At 41.9% G+C, this 18837-nt stretch overlaps 1 protein-coding gene across 1 annotated transcript in view; it reads left to right on the forward strand.

Annotated features, from left to right (window-relative positions):
• The window catches only part of tenm1 (teneurin transmembrane protein 1), a 186462-nt gene that overhangs the window by 126659 nt on the left and 40966 nt on the right, over nucleotides 1–18837 (forward strand). Inside the window, 4 exon segments of the mRNA XM_025898021.1 lie at nucleotides 1801–1944; nucleotides 2658–2910; nucleotides 3680–3700; nucleotides 12748–12980. Of these exon segments, the coding sequence (XP_025753806.1) occupies nucleotides 1801–1944; nucleotides 2658–2910; nucleotides 3680–3700; nucleotides 12748–12980 (651 nt within the window).

Below are 18837 nucleotides of genomic sequence, written 5' to 3' on the forward strand. Positions count from 1 at the left end.
ACAAGTAGAGTCCAGGATTAATTCGGAGAAAACTACTCCTCCATAGAAACCGCTGTGTAACAACTGATATGCACCATGTGCAGAAGAACAAAAAAAAACATTATTTCCCATCAGATCCCGAGCTGTCTGTGTGAAGATACTGTTACTGAGCCAGGTGTGTAAATGTGCACATCCCTCTGGGTGTTTCTGCAGGCTGTGTGAAACTGTAGGTCCTTATTAAAGTCAGTGTTACGTACAGGCATGTGGTATTATATACCAGCAGATTATGTGACATTATGTGGTGAAGGGACGTTAAAGAGAGAAAGCTGAGAGTTGCTCTGTGTGCGCACTGCTGAGATCATGGTGTAGAAATGCCGCTAAAAGCCTGGAAACATTATTTCCTTAGGGATTAATAAAGTATTTTGATTATGATTGTGCAATACAAAGATGTATGTTTGTATGCATCTTGCATTAGAATTGTACTTCCTCCTCCTCCATATTCAGTAATTATTGCCGAGCAGGAATATGTGGGGCTCGGTTGTAAACACTCAGAGCGAGGACTGAATAAAGAGTGCCAGGACAGTGCCAAAGTTTTGGTGCTGCACTCACAGGTTTGATAACATCTCCCCCTCTAATTCCAAGTAAATGAGCACTCCTAGCAGCAACCATCAGGTGCAAAGTAAGACGTGCAGTAAATTGCCTGCCACAAGTCTTAGTAACTCACATTTGTGTGATTTATTATGTTGTATCCTCACTTGGAGAAATAAATGGTGGAGCAAAAGAATTGCACTGATTACGTGCTGCAATCTGCATTTACAGATTGAACAGCGAGTATTTGCAAACATTCTGCAATCTGTCTGAGAGCGATTGCACTCAGCACGATAGTCGCAAGGATTTTGTCGTCCTATTTTTGCTGTAGTCTGAGCCATACTTAAATACAAGTACACATTAAATTGATTATGAGAGAACCATTTTACAGTTGCTGCTTCAGCAACAGCATATTTCTGCAAATACTTTTACAGGTGGTCTTGTTTATCATAGAACATCGTACAGCTTTAAAGCTATAGAGCTATTTTCAGAGTGACTATAGGCATGCAGTGACTGGAATGTGTGAGAGAAAAGGCAGCAGAAAGTTGCCATTAAAATTGTAATGAAGCACTTGCTTAATTAGGTAAATGTATTGCTTGTGTGTTTATTTTTTCCACCTCTGAAACGGGCTAATGACTCATGTGCATGGGCTTCTTTCCTTCGGTGTGTGCGAGCGCGCCTGATTACACACTGCAGAATGACATGTATGTAAGTATGTTTGCTTGTTTGCTTTGAAAGCTCCTGCAGCTTTGTCACCTGCTGCCTTTAAACATATTCCAAGTGGCAAATTAGTGCCGAAACATATTTAATCCTGCCAAGCCAAAAAAAAAAGAAAAAAAAATCTGTTGATAGTTGTTAGTTGTAGTGGGAAGCTGCACAGCGTATCATTACAACTAAGAGGCCAAGCAGCTAATTCTAGGGCTCCTTCATGAAGCCGTACTCCTCCTGATTACGCCCCCACTCCTCACTGATCTCTCTCAAACACAAACACTGATGAGGTCTCCCTACAGGCCTTTTATCTATCTCACCACTCGATACAATATAGCTTTGAAAAAGATATGGGGAAACTTGTGTGTGCTTTGCCTTGTTTTCAGGCTCTGTTCAGATACAAGCGCGTGCAGTCATTTTGCGCCACGTGGTGCAGCGTTAAGCACAGCGGGTCTGCAGCACATAGGAATTGCATGCTACTGCTTAATGTTAAGCTCTCGATGTGTGCACGTGTTTCTGTTCCAGTGGCAGTCGGCTATGAGTATGAGGTGTGTCCCGGTGTTATCCACTGGGAAAGAAGGACCGCTCTGATGCAGGGATTTGAACTGGTCCCCTCTGACCTTGGAGGATGGTCTCTGGACAAACACCATGCCCTTAACATTCGCAGCGGTGAGTTTATCAGCTTGTTTTTGGTGCTTGGAGGCTGGCTGCGTTTTTAAAGCCACAAACTGAATTGGAGAAACTTGAATTCAATTCAAATTAGTTTTGTCTTTTATGAAAGAAAAAAATGGATGTTTTTTGCTTTCTTTCTTTGACATTGAAATAAATAAGAACCACTGTGTTACTTCTTTTAAGTTATGTGTTGATAGTCTAGACAGACTACATGAAATGATACAGAGCTTAGAAGTCCAAGATGTCCTTGAAGTAAGGACATCAAAACGCTGTAGTCTGGGTGACTCAGCTACAATGTGCCGTTATCGTCGTTAAAGCTGCTCAGAAAGTGGTTCGAGATGTATCAAATTTTAATTTTCTCACACAAGAAATCTTAATTTGTTACTTGTTAAGAGTTAGGCACACAGAAGAGGTTGGTCCAGATTTAAACAAGTCCAAAAACTCAGACTGACAAAATTTTGGTCGGTGCAACGGAGTGAAAGACATCGCCCTATCCCAAAACTCTTGTAGCCCCTTAAATCCGGCGTGATGAGTTCAAAGGAAAACAAAAAAGACAGACCCCAAATCTGACAAGTGAAAGAACTGAAACTATTCCTACTTTGGAAAATCGTTGCATTCATAAAGGATTTCAGCAACATTAGCATGCACCCACTGATAGGAAGTACACTTAAAGGGCCTTTCATGTCACTTTTGCATTCCCCTCTCCCCAGGAATCCTTCACAAAGGGAATGGAGAAAACGTCTTCCTGTCCCAGCAGCCCCCTGTTATCGGCACTGTGATGGGGAACGGCTTCTATCGGAGCGTCCCGTGTGGCCCGAGCTGCAGCGGCGCGGCTCGGGACATGATGCTGTTTGCCCCCGTGGCGCTGGCTAGCGGCCCCGACGGCTCTCTCTACGTAGGGGACTTTAACTTCATTCGCAGGGTCCACCCAGACGGATACACCAGAACCATACTGGAACTCAAGTGAGAGCAATGATCTTGTTGGGTGTGCTCGTGATAAGACCGCTTTTGGTAGGGATCTCTCGCAGTAGGAAGCAGTGGGATTTGGCGCATCGGATTCACTCGAGCACAATGTGAAATAAAAAATTAGCTCAGCTGATACGGGTTAGCATGGCATTAGCTGCGGATGGGATCTGCAGCTGCGATCTATTTGATCTCGGTGGAATTCTTTCTGAAGTTCGTCTTCATGCAGAAGGAGGAGCGTGTGAGGTTTAGAGATCACAGACTCTAATCTACCTCTTTAGGATGCGAGAGAAGCTGAAAGTCTCTGCTGAGAGACAAAGATACGTTTTTTCTTCTTCTTCTTTTTTTTCCTCTGGATTATGACGATGATATCTCCTACTCTGCTGCAGGCATTACATTCTCTCATTTCTGTATTTTTTCAAGCGTAGAATCTCAATGGGATTGCACAGTCATTTGTCCTGTAAAGTGTTCTCCTTATGTATCTTTACTCTCATTCACTGTTTTTATTCTCTGTCTGACTAATATTTCTGGTTCAGGCAGAGGTTTCCTCTGGGTGGAAACACCCCCAACCTGCCAAAAACGGCTTCTTGTTTAGGTTAATATTAAATGTGAAACAATACAACTGTCTAAAGCAACCCCAATTTCACTTTATGGGGAGAAAATTTTGCAGCCTATGAAATTCTGAGGGACTCTCGTTAGCCTCATAAATAATTGTTTTTACTTTCTCTTCTCTCCCCTTTTGAAACGCTCCTTTATGGCTTGTTATCAGGAACCGGGATACCAGACACAGGTGAGAAGTGGTGATTTACACCTTTATATACCTGCACAAATGTGTGTCGAGGGAATAGACAGTTGCAAAACGCCCCGCAGAGCTTTAACTTTGTTTGTTTGCCTCCTTTTAAATTGCATTGACCCACCTTCACCTGCAACACGCGCGTGCAGGTTCTGCACACGCTCCGAACGCAGTTAGATCTATGAATGTCTCATTTAAATTTCACTAGGTGATATTAAAATTTGCACGCTGGACCGCAGCCAAAATGTCAAGGATTTCATTTTTTTAGAGGATTACTGAAAGTCTGTTTGGAGGATGCCTCGGTTCATTCATTTCCCGAGCCAGACTAAAAGGCCCGAGGCCGGGAGTGGCCTCAACGTCGCCCCGGTCTCAAGCCTCTGTGATGCTGCGAGCGCTGTACGCTATGTTTGACAGAAGATTAGACAGATGTTATAGGGTTTCTGTGCGTGCACGTGTGTTGTGATGTTTGCGTCTGTGCGTGCACCGCTATCGTGGGTCGTATCGAGCCGATTGTGTGTGTGTGTGTTTGTGCTCGTGGGTGTTTGTGGAAGAGCAAGAGAGGGTTTATCCAATTTCAAAAACCCTGACTATTTTTCACGATACTGTGCCAAAATTTGAAACCGTGCAGAACTGATAATATGATTGCGATGTACTTTGTGGGTGGGTAGGAACAAATGTCAAAAAAATATATAAATATGCAAACTGTTGGTAATTTTCTACTGTAAAGCCATGTAGCCAGTGTTTCCCATCTGGAGCCGCTTTACCTCAGTGGGGTACTTCTGCGTTTGTCATGTGGAGAGATTGTTGAGTAGCTCCAGAAATTTAAATAAGAAGAAACAGGAGAAGCAGACAAGCTAACACAAGTGAGGTAGAGAAGGAAAGGAGGCGGTGGAGGTGTGTTGCCTTGAGATCAGCCAATCTGCTGGGATTGTAGCTGAACTCGACTTTGTGACCCACCTGAACTTACAGTATGCTCTGTTTAGCTGAAATAGATGCCAAAAAATGAATAAATAGCTGTCTTTGTTAGGCATTTAGCCATAAGTAGCTGAATAAATGTTTCCGACTGCTTAAAAATAATAGCTGAAAAAGAAAGCTTAATGTGTAATGGATAAACGGTCTTAGATGCATAAAGTATTTGGGCTATTGTTGTAGCATAAATGCAGATTTTTCAAAAACATCGGCTAAAACTTTTCTTGAAAGAATCCACTAATATATATTATTAACAGAAAATTTGATCCCAGCCTGAAATAAATTCAAATGAACGCATTTACAAGATCATGGGTTGTGTTAGTGAAGGAGTATTTGAGTAAATCTGGCTAGCGTGTCAGATAAAACGCAATAACGAGATTTGGAGCCTATACTGCATGAGCTGGATTCTTCTGAAGGCACTTCGGGTGGTGTTTCCTTACCCTGGAGGCTTCTCTTTTAGCTTCTGCTCCCTTCTTTTCCTCCACAGCAGCTTTTTACTGTTAGCAGCATGTTAGAGTTTCTCCTTTATTCTGTGCTATTGTTCTCCTAAGTCAAATACATTAATTATTCATCCATATTCAGCTTTCAAAGCTTTTCACTATGCATTCTTCCCAGCAAAGTGCCGATCAGCCAAAAGGGCTTCAAAACAAGGTGCTCTCTGAGGGGAAGACGGTATGGGAAGTGCTCAACATGAAACCGCTGTCTATTCTTTCCCCCCCTTTAAGAGTCGGAGCGCGGAGTTAAGCAAATAGGGGAGGAAGTCCTCTACAATATTATCTGAGAGCCCAGACGGTCGATTGAGAGAGACAGTCAGGAACAGCTAGATCACTGTGTCTATCAACTCTGATCACTGTTTTGTTATTGCGTGCAGTGGGAACGAGCAAGGCTGGAGTGGGATTGTTTGTGCTCCGGTTGTTATTGTTGTTCATTTTCCTTCCACTGGAGGAAAGCATTCGGAGCTATGAGCATCTAATTGAGGAACAGACAGGTGAAGCGATTTGTAATCAGTCATATACAGCGCACGATGCTCACGCTAGCTTCAAGAGGCCCGGCAAATACGCCGCGCCGCGCGCCGAGCAGTGGCACATTTCGAAACTCGGTGAATAAAACTCTCTTAGGATCGAGTTTAAATTATGTATGTGCAGTTCAGCGCTGAGCTCTGTAAACAGTTATGCACTTAATGGACTAGATGACTGACAGCAAGCCTGCCGATGTTGCTGTTTTTGTTTTTTTCTCTCTTCGGGGCATTGAGAAGGTTCAGTAAGTATTCTTCTTTAAAAGAAAAGGATATTTAGGGTACAAAGGCTGTCCAAAGCAAACTGGAAATCATAAGGACACGCTGGCTACAAAAAAAAAGAAAAAATGAAAAGGTTTGCAGCCCCGTAAAAATATTTTAATTGAGCATGAGCGTGACAACAGAAATATTTGTCTTGACATTGTAATTTTCCTTGCAGGACATTTTTTTTTTTATTGAATAGCTGCCGAAGAAAGGAGGAAAAAAGAAAGCTTTAACAGGGTGTCTTCAAGTTTAATTGGCAGGAAGCCTTTGACCAGACCCAGCTGACATTGGATTTCACGCTACAAAAGTAATTGCCCGGAACTCAGTTAGTTACAGTGTTCAAAGTGCAAAATTTAAATTCCCTCTCACTATTTTGATCACTGTGTTCAAGTCTTAATAATAATGCAACACAATGCAACACAATAGCATGACAGTATCAAAGGTTTTATGTAATTAATGAACTGTGGACTACATGTGCAGAAACAAGTCACATCTTGCCTGCACAGCTGCTTGCCCACACTGTTGCAATTCATCCGACACAAAGGACAGTATGCAGCTTGCAGGAAGCGTAAGGGCGAATAAAGTCAGTTGTGCAAATGTTTGGCTCAGGCTTTGAGGAGAAAAGGACAATTTCTTATAAGCAGTAGGACATGTACATGACGCCGCACGAAGGTGTTTCTTCCTGTGCAACATGCTGTCTATTTGAGCCTCTCGGTGAATCAGTTCCAAGGCTTTTGTCCACTTTTCATCAAGCAACAATAACAACACAATAACAACGGGCAGTTGTTTGTCCCATGACTCATTCAGCTGAGGTCAGATTTGCCTGGGTTTAATTTTGGACCCTTGTTGCACTCCTTGTTATTGTTCCCTCTTATTTTCTGTTGGGTCAGAGCTTTTTTTTATGCCGTACTGCGGTCCACTGAAACGCCATGAAGTTAACACTAAAGATGATCCTGCATATACTTCTAAAAAAAATGAAAGAACTACTTTTTCATCAGAGTAGAGCTTTAAGTTGATTAAGCTTCTGGGATATTGATCTGGTCAGTTAAGTAGCAGAGGGGGTTGTTAATCAGTTTCAGCTGCTGTGGCGTTCATGAAATTAACAACAGGTGCACTAGAGGTGCAACACGGAGACAACCCCCGAAACAGGAATGGTTTTATACATTTTTCCCATGTCAGTACTCATCTGACAGGTTTTTCTCTAGTTTTGCATTTGAATAGTGTCAGTGTCACCACTGGTAGCATGAGGTGATGCCTGGACACTACAGATGTTGCGCAGGTAGTCCAACTCCACCAGGATGGCACAAAGGTTTGCTGTCTCCCTCCAGGGCCGTAGAAGGTCCTTTACCCACCGGTTTTCCCAAGTAGGAACAGGATGAGCACCCCCAGAGCTACAAAATGACCTCCAGTGAGCGTGTCTGGCTAAACAATCAGAAAAAGACTTCATGAGGGTGGATTGAGGGACCAACTCCCTCTAGTAAGCCCTGTGCTCACTGGTTGGCAATGTGGAGCTCGATTGAAATTTGCCATAGAATACCAGAATTGGCGGGGCCACCACTGGTGCTCTGTGCTGTCCCCAGGTTCACCCTGAGTACATGTGACACACATGAAAGGGTCTGGAGAAGCAGTGGAGAACATGCTGCCTATAACATAGTTTAGCATGATGGTCGGGGGAGGCATATCCATGCAGAGACACACAGACTTCTGCAGGCTAGTCGATGACTGCCATTAAGTATCAGGAAGAACTTTGACTTACTGTCAGATTCTACACTGGTTCAGTGGGTCCTGGCTTCTTCCTGGTGCACAACGATGGCCGGTCTCATGTGGTGAGAGTATGCAGGCCGTCCCTGGAGGATGAAGGAATTGATACCACTGACTACCCCCCATGCTCGCGTGACCTAAATCTAATAAACACCTCTGGGACATTATGTTTCAGTCCATCTGAAGCTGCCAGGAGCTCAGTGATGCCCTGGTCCAGATCTTGGAGCAGATCCCCCGGACACGATCCATCGTCTCATTAAGAGCATGTCTCTGTGTTGTCAGGCTTGAAGCACCTGGCAGCCACACAAACTACTCAGTACTATTTTGAGTTGCTGCAATAAAATTTCATCAAAATGAGCTATTTATTAAATAGCACAACAACAGTCACCTCGGAGCGCCGCCACATCATTTCTTCACTTTGATTTTTGGGCTGTCTTTGAATTGAGCCCTCTGTAGGTTGATGATTTTCATTCCCATCAAACAATGTGACATCCATCCATTCCTAACACATTACCCAGGTCGTATCAGTTTTTCCCCCATTGAAATCTGATGTGTTTTCAAAGTGTTCCTTTAATTCTTTTAAGCAGTCTGTTTGACATCAGGTGAAATCAAAACCAAAGATACATACAGGCATAAAATTACAGCTGACGAGTCATTTTCACATTATTGCTTTTGTAACCAAAGTGTCTCAACTCAAAAATATCATACATTGACGCAGCTGTTGGAAAGATTTACACATGCAAGGATTATGCTGTTCTCCTTATGCAGCCTGCGCATACATTTATACCTAAGGCTTCTTATCGCTGCCTGACATGTGGATACAATTCTGCTGACAAATATATATGCGACACTATTAAATGTTAGCAAGCTTGTGGCTTTATTGTAGGCAATTGTAGGTTTGCTGTTTTTATACTGAGTATTATACAGGCGTGCCACTGAAAACAGAAAAAAGAGGCACTGACATCAGTTCTTCTTTACTTCCTTATCAATGAAAGCCAGTTTAAGTTAGCATAACAGATGTGTCCCAGAGCATGTCCTCTCACCTCAGTGAAGGAAGAATCCATTAATACATGTCATACTTTTAAAATGGCCTGTGAAAAGTTATTGTAAATTATTGTTAAGTCATTAAAATAAGTATATTTTTTATTTGCTGTCATAAATTTTTATTACAAGCGTCTGTCCATCCACTCATTGGATAGCTCAGTGGTTCAGCACACCCCCTTTACTGGATCCAAATCCCTAAAATACAGACTAATTAACATCCCTGAATGTTAGTAGTGTGACTACTACTTATTTATTATAAATTCATTATAGTTTCATTGTTTAGTTATTTTTATTAGTAATGTTAATATTCTGTTTGATATCCTGGAAAAAAGCCAATTTATTACCAAATAACTGATTTAATTTAGCTGGAATATTGTTTGACATATGGAAAGAAATTATTTCAACAGTTAGAAATTTTACATTCAAATTTTAATTACATCCTGTTATTGATCACGAGCAGCAGCATAACCAACCATGCCAAACAAGAAGCATTTAATTGTTCCAGATCACCGAAGCAAGGGAGAAAAGTCAGAAGCAAAAAAAAAAAAAGAACCCCAGAAGGATTTAAGCTTAACTTTCAAAGCAAATAAGCTAAATTGCTTTAAAGTTGGCGTGAGCCCTGTGCCTGGTGGTTCTTTGCCAGCTTTTTTCTTTTTTTTTCACTGCGGGTTGCAGAGAAGTTAGTTTTATCCATAGTGCGCCTGAGGCCATCGAGTCCAAGCGATTGCTGTACTTGGACTGCATGTAGAGGAGCTGGCCGAATCTCTGCTCAACAAGATATGTTGTTTGGACAGCAAGTAGAAACAGGCCAGTCGTCTTCCAAAGAGCTGCATAACACAGGGCATGCTGACCTTACAGTTCCTTTTATTCACACATTCAAAGGTTTTTAGCAAGAACTTTCAGACTGAGCAGCAGTGCAAGTTTGCCCGGCTCAACTGGAACTACGGCAGGCTGCTGACCGAGCTTGTCAGGGGTCTTAGTTTTGGTTTTAGACCAGTTTTGTCTTGGCTTTTTTGTATTTGTAAATCAGGATCCTGCATCACAGGATGGTGGGAGGAAGCAAGTGAAAACCCACACAGTCACAGGAAGAAGCCAAAAGCGAGGCACAAGTGCGAGCCACTCCACCGCCGTGCTGCCCCATTGCGGGTTTCTTCATTCTTATAAGCAGTTCAACCGGGTTTTATATGAGGAAAGTACTTTGTTGCTGTTATTGCACTGAACACAGACGTGCGAGTTGTCTGAGAGGATAAGCCACAGCTTCTAGTGTTATTAGGAGTTGATTCATGGGGCTGTAAGCAACCTCCGTGTGTGAGGCTGCAAGAGGAATGCCCAAATTGACCAGAAGAAAAGTTTCACTGAGGTAAAAAAAGAAAAAGGGGAAACTTCAAAACAGAGACAAATTCCAAGAGCTTTCTAAATGATTGTAAGCTCTACTGAAGAAGGCAAAGGGAGGTCCAGCTTTCGGAAGTCAAACATAAAAAAGCCCAACTGGTGTTTAGTTAACTTTGTGAGGTCCACTTTACTCTAGCCCTACTTTTATTATGGGAGGATGGGGGATGTTCGGTTGCTCTTCTGAGTTTCCTATTCTTCTCTTTTTAAAAAAAAAAAAATAGGCATAGCGTTAGAGCTAGGGTCAATTAGACCCCAGATAACAGCAAAAAGTGATTCTTGTCCCTCATAAACATGAAGCAATAATTGTAAGTAAAATCAAAGGTTTATTAACCAAATTCCAAGATCTTTCTAAATGATTGCAACGTTAAATGTAACATTTTACATAACACTTTTGTTACAAAATTACAAGTATTTAAGTCCATAATGTAATTATACAAATGTATTTACATGAAATTAAATGGTACCTGTTACATGGTTACATACATGTAATCAGATTACTTAAAATCAACATTTTGAGCATGATTTTTTTTTTTTTTTTGAGTGCAGGGGTTTAAAAAAATAAAAAGTGAAGGGAGACTAGCTGTAATGCTGGGAGAACGTCCTTTGAACACATCAAACTAATACAGAGCTTTTTGATACGGCGCACGAGTTCAGTGTTCAGAAGAAATAACCGCCACCGGAAAACACAACCCCCTTCTCACACGTTTAAGGTGTACTCGCACTAGGCATGGCTGCTGAAGCATGATTGTTGTTTGTGTGTGTGTGTGTGTGTGTGTGTGTGTGTGTCCCCAAAACCCCCTGCTGATCGACTCTCGTCTTACTCTCTCCCTCTCTGGCTCTTTCTTTTCGATCACACATGCTTTCGAATCCTTCAACTGACGTTTTGTTCATTCTGTGACTTAATTAGGGAAGGGGTGACACGTTGTCCTCGCACTAGCTTGTTAATTACTTAAGAAAATGTTCACAAAGACATCTGTTGTTGAGAAAGCGTTAGAAATCCATGCGCAGCGTGCACAAGTCCAAATGAGCTGCACCCAGGTCCAATTCTTCAAGCGAGCCGGGGAACAGCTTGCTTAATCGCTAATCAGACAAACTGGACTTGGGGGCAAAGGAGCCTGGTGCGAAGCCTCCTGTAGCTGTGTTTTAGAATCAGCCTGCTTTGCTGCGCCTGGCAGAGGGTCGAATCTGTGCTTATCAAAGGCATTCTAGAGCGAGACGCGCTGCCTGGTGTCAGAGAGCTCCGTTTCAGTCGCAGGTCGTGGCTCCTCCGACAGGATGAGAGCCCAAAACACACGTTTAAAAGCACCCAAGAAACACGGGGCCATTTGAAGTGGTCAGCTGTGTAATCTTAATCCAACTGAATATTTATGGAAAGAACTGAGACGCACTGTTGGGATAAAAGCAGCCATAAACCTGAAGGAAGTGCAGTCGTTTGGCTAAGAAGCTGCTGAAAGTCGCATTAAGAGTGATCCTTTTCTCAGTGATTGTATTAGTTACAGTGATTTTTTTTTAGCGAATTCAGAGAAGGGCATTTGTTCTACAAACAATAAAAATCATGTCGAGTGAAAGGAAAACATCAGTTTTATTTTTAAGCAAACAAGGTCTCTGATTAGGATGTAAGAGTCATGTAAGTTCAGTTTTACATCATCAGTGTTTTTACGTCTTGTTATTGTTTCTGTGGACAGATCAGCACTAAAAGGAGGAATTACTTATCTTGATGTAGTGTTACGTCTCCGCGAATTTAGTCTGCAGTGTGTTCATTACAAGGATAATGTGTAGCTCGTTACAAAAGAGAGTTATCTCTGGATACAGTGGTGCCACTTTCCTTTTAAACAGGATTTCTGTCCTTATAAAAAAGGGTTTACAGTAGCTCAGGAGGAATTTGTACTGTTTTTCTCAACAGTCTAACTAAACCCACTGGTTGTTTGTTCTTATGCTCTGAAAGGACCCATGTAAATGCTTTTGAAACAAGAGTAAGGAGTGGTTCCATCTGTTCAGCTTTCACTTCATTTTACCGTAGGTAAGCTGTGGCATCTTTACTGCTAGCTTACAGCAGGGAAAACATCATGATTTGGGTTAAAATCCACTTTCTACAATGATAAATGCATATGTGAAAGCTCCACTCTGGCCCCAAATGTAAAGAAAAAAAAGAAAACATGCTGTGCAACATGTTGACATTTTGAATTCATAACCATATTAAGAATGTCCCTAACATACACAATGCTAAAAATAAGATTATCACTCAGGACTACTCTTCAGCTGCAGTGGCTGTGGCCATCTGTACTATGTAAATTAGAAGACATTAATCTTGTTGCTTCGGCACAGGCGCAAATTTACTCCAGGAGTCTCACAGTAATGCTATTCACTGGGATGACCTAATTGCCTCTAAATACCTATACTTCAAGTGACGGTGTTGTCTAGGCAGGAGTATGGAGGTGTAGCATAATTTTGCAAAACTAGGCTAGTGTCTCAGTCACTGTCACTTTGGACTGCAGTGTAATAAATACAACACCAGGCAAGCAAGAAACAAAAGAAAGTAGCATGCACAGCTTCACTGTATAACCTGTTTCAACTAACTTTGTCCACCTTGTCTCACTAGCACCAGCCCTGCCCACAAGTACTATCTGGCCATGGACCCGAGGGGGGAAGTTCTGTATGTGTCTGACACCAGCAGTCGCAAAGTTTACAGGGTGAGGAACCTCGGGCAGCCAAAAGATCCATCTCGCAATCTGGAGGTAGTTGCTGGGACGGGGGAGCAGTGTCTACCTTTTGACCAGAGCCACTGTGGAGAGGGCAGGAAGGCCACGGAAGCTGCACTCAATAACCCTCGAGGTAGGACAGCCTTCAGCCCTCCAGGTGAATATTTACAGATCTGTTGGCCGGTACACACGGATCGGTTTGGCAATATGTGGTGCATTTAACTGGAGTTGTTGCCTTTGGCTGGAAAAACTGCCGTAAATATCAGGATTTTGATATTGAAGCGGCTTGTTACACACCCACATTTATGCGGACTAATTGTGCTTCAGCACATCTCACCGTTCAGTTTCATTCCAGTGTGTTAACTATCAGGATTGAGATCATTACAGGACACAAAGCTTCTATGACAATCTCAAAAAGCCACACTGATAACATTGGAACAGTGATAGTCTGTGTGCTTTAAACGTCTTTGCTTCAATATCCATGTGAGAGAGTGATAGCATCTTTTTAAAATCATAATATTGATAAGGCTTTAGACACTTTATCATGCTTTCATTACTATACTGATAAATCCATTTCAGTCGGATGCTTTTTCACAATATACTGAGTTATTGATTATTTAGATATTATATATTAAGTATGAGTGATGCTGCAGAGCTAAAAAAACTATAAAAGCATGTATGCTTAAGAAGACAGCGTTGTGAGCTCTTGTTATGGAAAGTAAGTGACTCTCAAATCATTTTAGCAGCAGGAAGCTGCAGCCACAGTGAAGTGCATGCAAACGGGGCTGATTAACTCACTGAAAACAGCCACAGAACGTTGAAAATTCAGTGTAACAACGATCTCAATGTTGTGCACCGCTGCCTCGGAAAAAGGTCATAAAGACCCGGTTCATGCCGTGTTATTATGGTTTCTTTCTGCCTTTCCTCATCACTGTAGAGCTGGCAAGGACAGTAAAGGCTAATTACAAGCTACGAGCACGGCTGGAGTAAAGACAGTGCGGCTATGGGAAGATAACCTGTGCACACATGTAGCAGTGAGCAAGGAAGGAGAGATAGCCCTTTACAAATCTTTACAAATGAATGCAACCTACACAGCCAGTGTTAAACATATTCAGTATTATGGACATGGCCATTTGGGGGTTTTTTCTTTATAAATTATTTTTCCCTGCATTTTGTGTACAGGATAGATTTTTGGATTTAAGGTGCACAGTGAGCTCATGTTCTGTTTGTCAGATAAAGGTTTAATTATAGTGCAAAGTGATTAAAACGACTCTTTAAATTATCCCGCCGACTTCAGAACACGTTTCAGTCGGGTATATACTTATTATAATGAAGCGAAAATTAGCCGCACACCTATTGCAGGAATGACTCATGTTATGTTTTGACCAAAGTGACATTTAAAGCTTTGTTTCTCATATGATTTGTTGAATTAGCACGTGCACCACATGCCCTCAAATATTTAGATAATCCCATGGCATTAAAATTATGTTTAATTGGTTCAAAGCTCCAACTGTTCACTGCCACAAAACACCCCATCACAGTCTCCCCAGCAGCCCAGCTACACGGATAGATTGATGGATTCATGCTGACTGTGCTTTTTCACCACCCTGCCATCATTATTTATTTATTTTTGATGTAAATTGATTTAACCAGGCACCACTATTATATAATACAATTGTTATATAGCTCCTGCCATTCATTTGCACTGTGCTAAAACTTGAAAGTTGCCTTATAAAGTCTTTACCTAATTTACCCTAAAAAATACCAGTAATACTGTTATTTTGCTGGATTAAAAGCAGACTGTCTGCCAGGGTACAGCTAGACCTTTTCCACAGCAGACTCTTTGCCATGGCACAGTAGGAACAGCACAGGTGTGACTAATAAACTAATAATCATGGCTGGAGTCCATTGAGGTGTTCCAGTTTCAGGCTCTGGTATTATGTATGCTGACTCACTGTCAGGGCTTACACTTCAATGGAATAAGGCCATCATTAATGCTGTTCGTTGCACCTGTGCTTTTCTTGCTTTAACGACTCCAAATGTCTCTGTGGAAAAAAAGTAGAGAAAGGTCTGTTTTTGGCTCTGTGGTTCAAAACACCCCACAATGTAATGACTGGAAATGGAAAAGGGAAAAAAAATCTATTCTTCGTTCCACGGACTTGTCCACAAAGCCTAATTTAGAAGAATTACCAGAAAATATGTCATGAGGATGTGACCTAGAGCTTGCTTTCCATCATGTTTTTTGTGCTGACTGCTCACGGTAACACGGTGCACCCTCAGAGCTGCGGTCGGCACACAAACACATGTACTTACTTAGGTTTCAGGTTGGGTTGCGTTCATGGACATTTAGTTTGTGTAAGCACCTGTTTTTCACCTTGTTTTTTTAAAAAGAAACCATTAAGTTGATAAATTAAGCGTAGCCTACGTAAACTTAAACAAATTACTATCACACCTACAAACAAGTTGGAAAAAAAAAATCAGGTGTAGGGATACAAAAATGCGTGAGAAGTGTTCAGCATTGTGTAAAAATCTTGAGCCACCCCTCGTTTCTTTATATTTTGCTTGTGATGAGCCAGAGATAGCAAACTATAAAGGCTTACAGGGTGACTCAAGACTTTTGCACAGTACTGTGTCTTGCATTAAACTTGTATATGTTTAGTTTGGGTGCAAATGTGTGGCAGTATTATGATAAATCAATCAAACATCAATAAGTTTGAATCATGAATTCATTAGAAAGTAAAAAATAAAAAAAGTTTCCAACCTTGAAGCGCCAAGTTTATCGTATTTGATACGTGAGTTTTTGAGACCTCTACGTCATCAGGGAGATGATGTATACAATCAGACACATGCTGTGCTCATACATGCAAATTTATATTATCAGAAGGTTGAATAAACACCTTTTACAAGGTTAGATTATAAACTATAATACCAGAAAGTTGCAAAGTTGTAACAAATTTTAGCATTCAATAGATTGAGATAGATGTTGGCAGCTATGTCCTTGTATATCACACAATATGGGTTTCAGATGGTCTCCTTTTGAATATACTTTAGATATTTTCTGCAGAAAATTCTACGCATTATAAACTGAAAGCCTAATCTCCAAATTGTCCTGGTCTAGTCCCTAAAATATTGAGTTTCAGATCCTTTTCTTTATGCACACTGTGGCTGCGGTAACAGTCATAAATTCCTGTGACGCAGCAGCGCTGTACTCTTCTGTCTCTTCTGTAGATTGATTAAATCGCCACGTTATTTTGCTCATTTCTGGCTACAAGAGAAATATTTTTATCTTGTTCCTAAGGCAAGGGAAGTTTGATCTTTGTTAAAATGACAATAATAGTTCAACTAATAGGGTAAGCTTGGCTTCCCCTGGCTTACAGGGGGAGAAAGCACTTGTAGGCATAAACTTAAACCAGAATATGCCTGTCATATTAAGCTTTTCTAATGCACAGAAGTCTGCAGATTTACTTCTTGATTCCCTCCTAGCTTTAGCCGGGTTCAAGCAATTTAAATTAATGCACATACATTTCAGACATTAAGCCCGGGGTGTTGATTTGAATTGGTTAATCGTTCTGCCCTCACTTATTAGCTGACAGGAGTGGATTCCAGCTTTTCCTGCTATTGTCTGCTATTGTGCTACTACAGTTTAATTCCTTTTGTTCCATCCTGGCTGTGAGCTGTAGCAAATTTAACTGGTCTTGTCTGACTTTTGTCATCAACCCACAGGATACCTGGGGTTAGAGATTTTTTTCTCCTTTCCTTTTGGTCTCTTACACTCATAGCAGTTTGGACAATAGTGGTGAGAGAAACAGTCTTCGTCTATAAAGCGGTGCTGAATGTGTTTATTGTATATAATGCTGCGAAATGTGTTCCAAAAGAAGAACGACAACAGATGGTGTGACCTCCGCAGGCTGATATAACCTCAATATCACAGCGACAGAAGCCTAAATCTGCAGAGAAACTGCAGCAAGTTCTCAAAGATTCTCACGACAGCTTATGTGTGTGTGTGTAAGAATCTGTGCTGTTTTAAAAACACAGAGGAGCAAACACAGACTACTGATTTAATTTATTTTTCTGTTAATGTTCATCTGCATCTTCACGTTGCAGAGATCCATATTTTTGCAAGCATATGTTGACAATTCATCTCAATTTAGCCGTCCTTCACACCCACACGTTATATCGTTTATTCTGCGATGTACTGTGCACCGTGACTGTATGCACAGACAAAGGGTGATGCAAATACAACTGCACAAGTACAGCTCCAGGTTGCCCACTGACTAATGCTACAGTTTGCAGTAAAGCACGAGCGCTCGTATGCAGAAATAGCTGCAGTTTACTTTATTTGGTCAGTGACTCTGAACTCACCGCGGATTAAAATCAAATGTCATATGCTACATCAGTTGTCCTCCAGGATGTCACACTACAAAGGTTAAAATGGCAGATTTTTTGTTCCTGCCTTCCAGCGTTCGGTCTCCAGGTGTCACGGGAGATTTTTTAGCCACAGGCCTGTCACTCAGGCTACACCCACAGTCCTGCAAGGCCTGTTCTGTCAGTCACACTCAGCGTGTGCCTGCGACGCCGTCCGACGTCGGAGGCAGACAGCCGGTCGATACCGAGCGCAATAAATAAACGTAGCGTGCCTCCGTTCTTTAAATGTCACTGACTCTAAACACAGGGAAGCTTCAGGTTTGATGGGGGATGTTTGATTTTAATTTCCTCCATCTTCTCGAGTTCATTCAGATATATAAAAGGGACGAGAGGAGGAAAAAAGAGAAACAAGAAGATGATAAGGGAAAAAGATCAGGGTTGACTCGTACTACCATTTGACACATGATCTGTGGCCTTTTATTCTGTGTATACACACTACTTACACCTTAGAACATGCCGTATCTCTGCCTCCGTGCAGTAATAGAATATTCTGTCCCAAGACTCCTCTTGTTCACTCAGGGTACGGTAATTTATACTGACTCATTGGAGTTCACAGACTCTCCTCTGTGGCTATTGTGCTCCTACTAACCAGCTCTTATAAAGGATCTAGAGATTTCTGCCTGGAGCCCCTCGGTTCGCTGTCATCTATCTGCCACAGCCCACACTCCCCCCCCCCCCCATCACCCTCTCTTCAATGGTAATGAGTGGTAGACTTCACAGAGAAATATCTGTCCCTTTCTTTTTTGAAGTTGTGCCTCTGTGATTCTCCAGCATTGATCTCGCCTCTCGTCCTCTGGTGAGCTCCTCGCTCCAAATTAGCACCTTCCTCCTTTTTCCTTACTTCTTCCATCTGTTTTTCTCAATCGCGTCGATGAATCACCCCCGTGCCCCGGTGTTCAAATAGCAGCGGTAGGCCTGCTGCGACACATAATATTGCTGCAGCACGGCAAAACAGTTGTTAAACAGTAATCCATAATTTTAATTTAGCTGACAGCGTTGCGATGTTGCAGAGCGTTCTCTCTTATAGTCCCCCCCTCACTCCGCCCCACAATAACCTAAGCTACAGGGATTATCGTGTGTCCTTCAAACATTCACTTATGAATACAAGATCTGGGGCATTGTTTGGAGCTGGCTGCACATTTGCTTCTGCAGTCAATTAGCTTGGTAAATAAAAGGCCTTGCTCCATTTAGGATGGATCCCATGTCTGACATGAAAGAGGCGTCAGTCCCTCAGGAACAGGAACAGCCTTGGCTCACATTTTTAGACTAATTCCGTTCACAGCGTAAAGGGGTCCCTTTTTTTGTTTGTTTGTTTTTTTGTTTTTTAAGCAATCGTCCAATAAAAGACACACATATGTAAAAATAGCAGAGTGTTCTGTTTCTTTCATGTGTTAGTTTGGACAGAGGACTTCAGAGGGAGCCCGGTGATTGAAGGTTTAGTTGTTGGCGGCTGCAATGTGCAGGTCTTATCTTTAATTTGTTGACTAGTCCCAGGCAGCAGAGCTGACATCCACAGAGAGAGGTGTGCGCGTCCATGCGCGTGCGCGTGGTGGTGGGAGCACTTG

The sequence above is a fragment of the Oreochromis niloticus genome, linkage group LG2 (assembly GCF_001858045.2).
Source record: "Oreochromis niloticus isolate F11D_XX linkage group LG2, O_niloticus_UMD_NMBU, whole genome shotgun sequence".
NCBI classification, from domain to species: Eukaryota; Metazoa; Chordata; class Actinopteri; order Cichliformes; family Cichlidae; genus Oreochromis; species Oreochromis niloticus.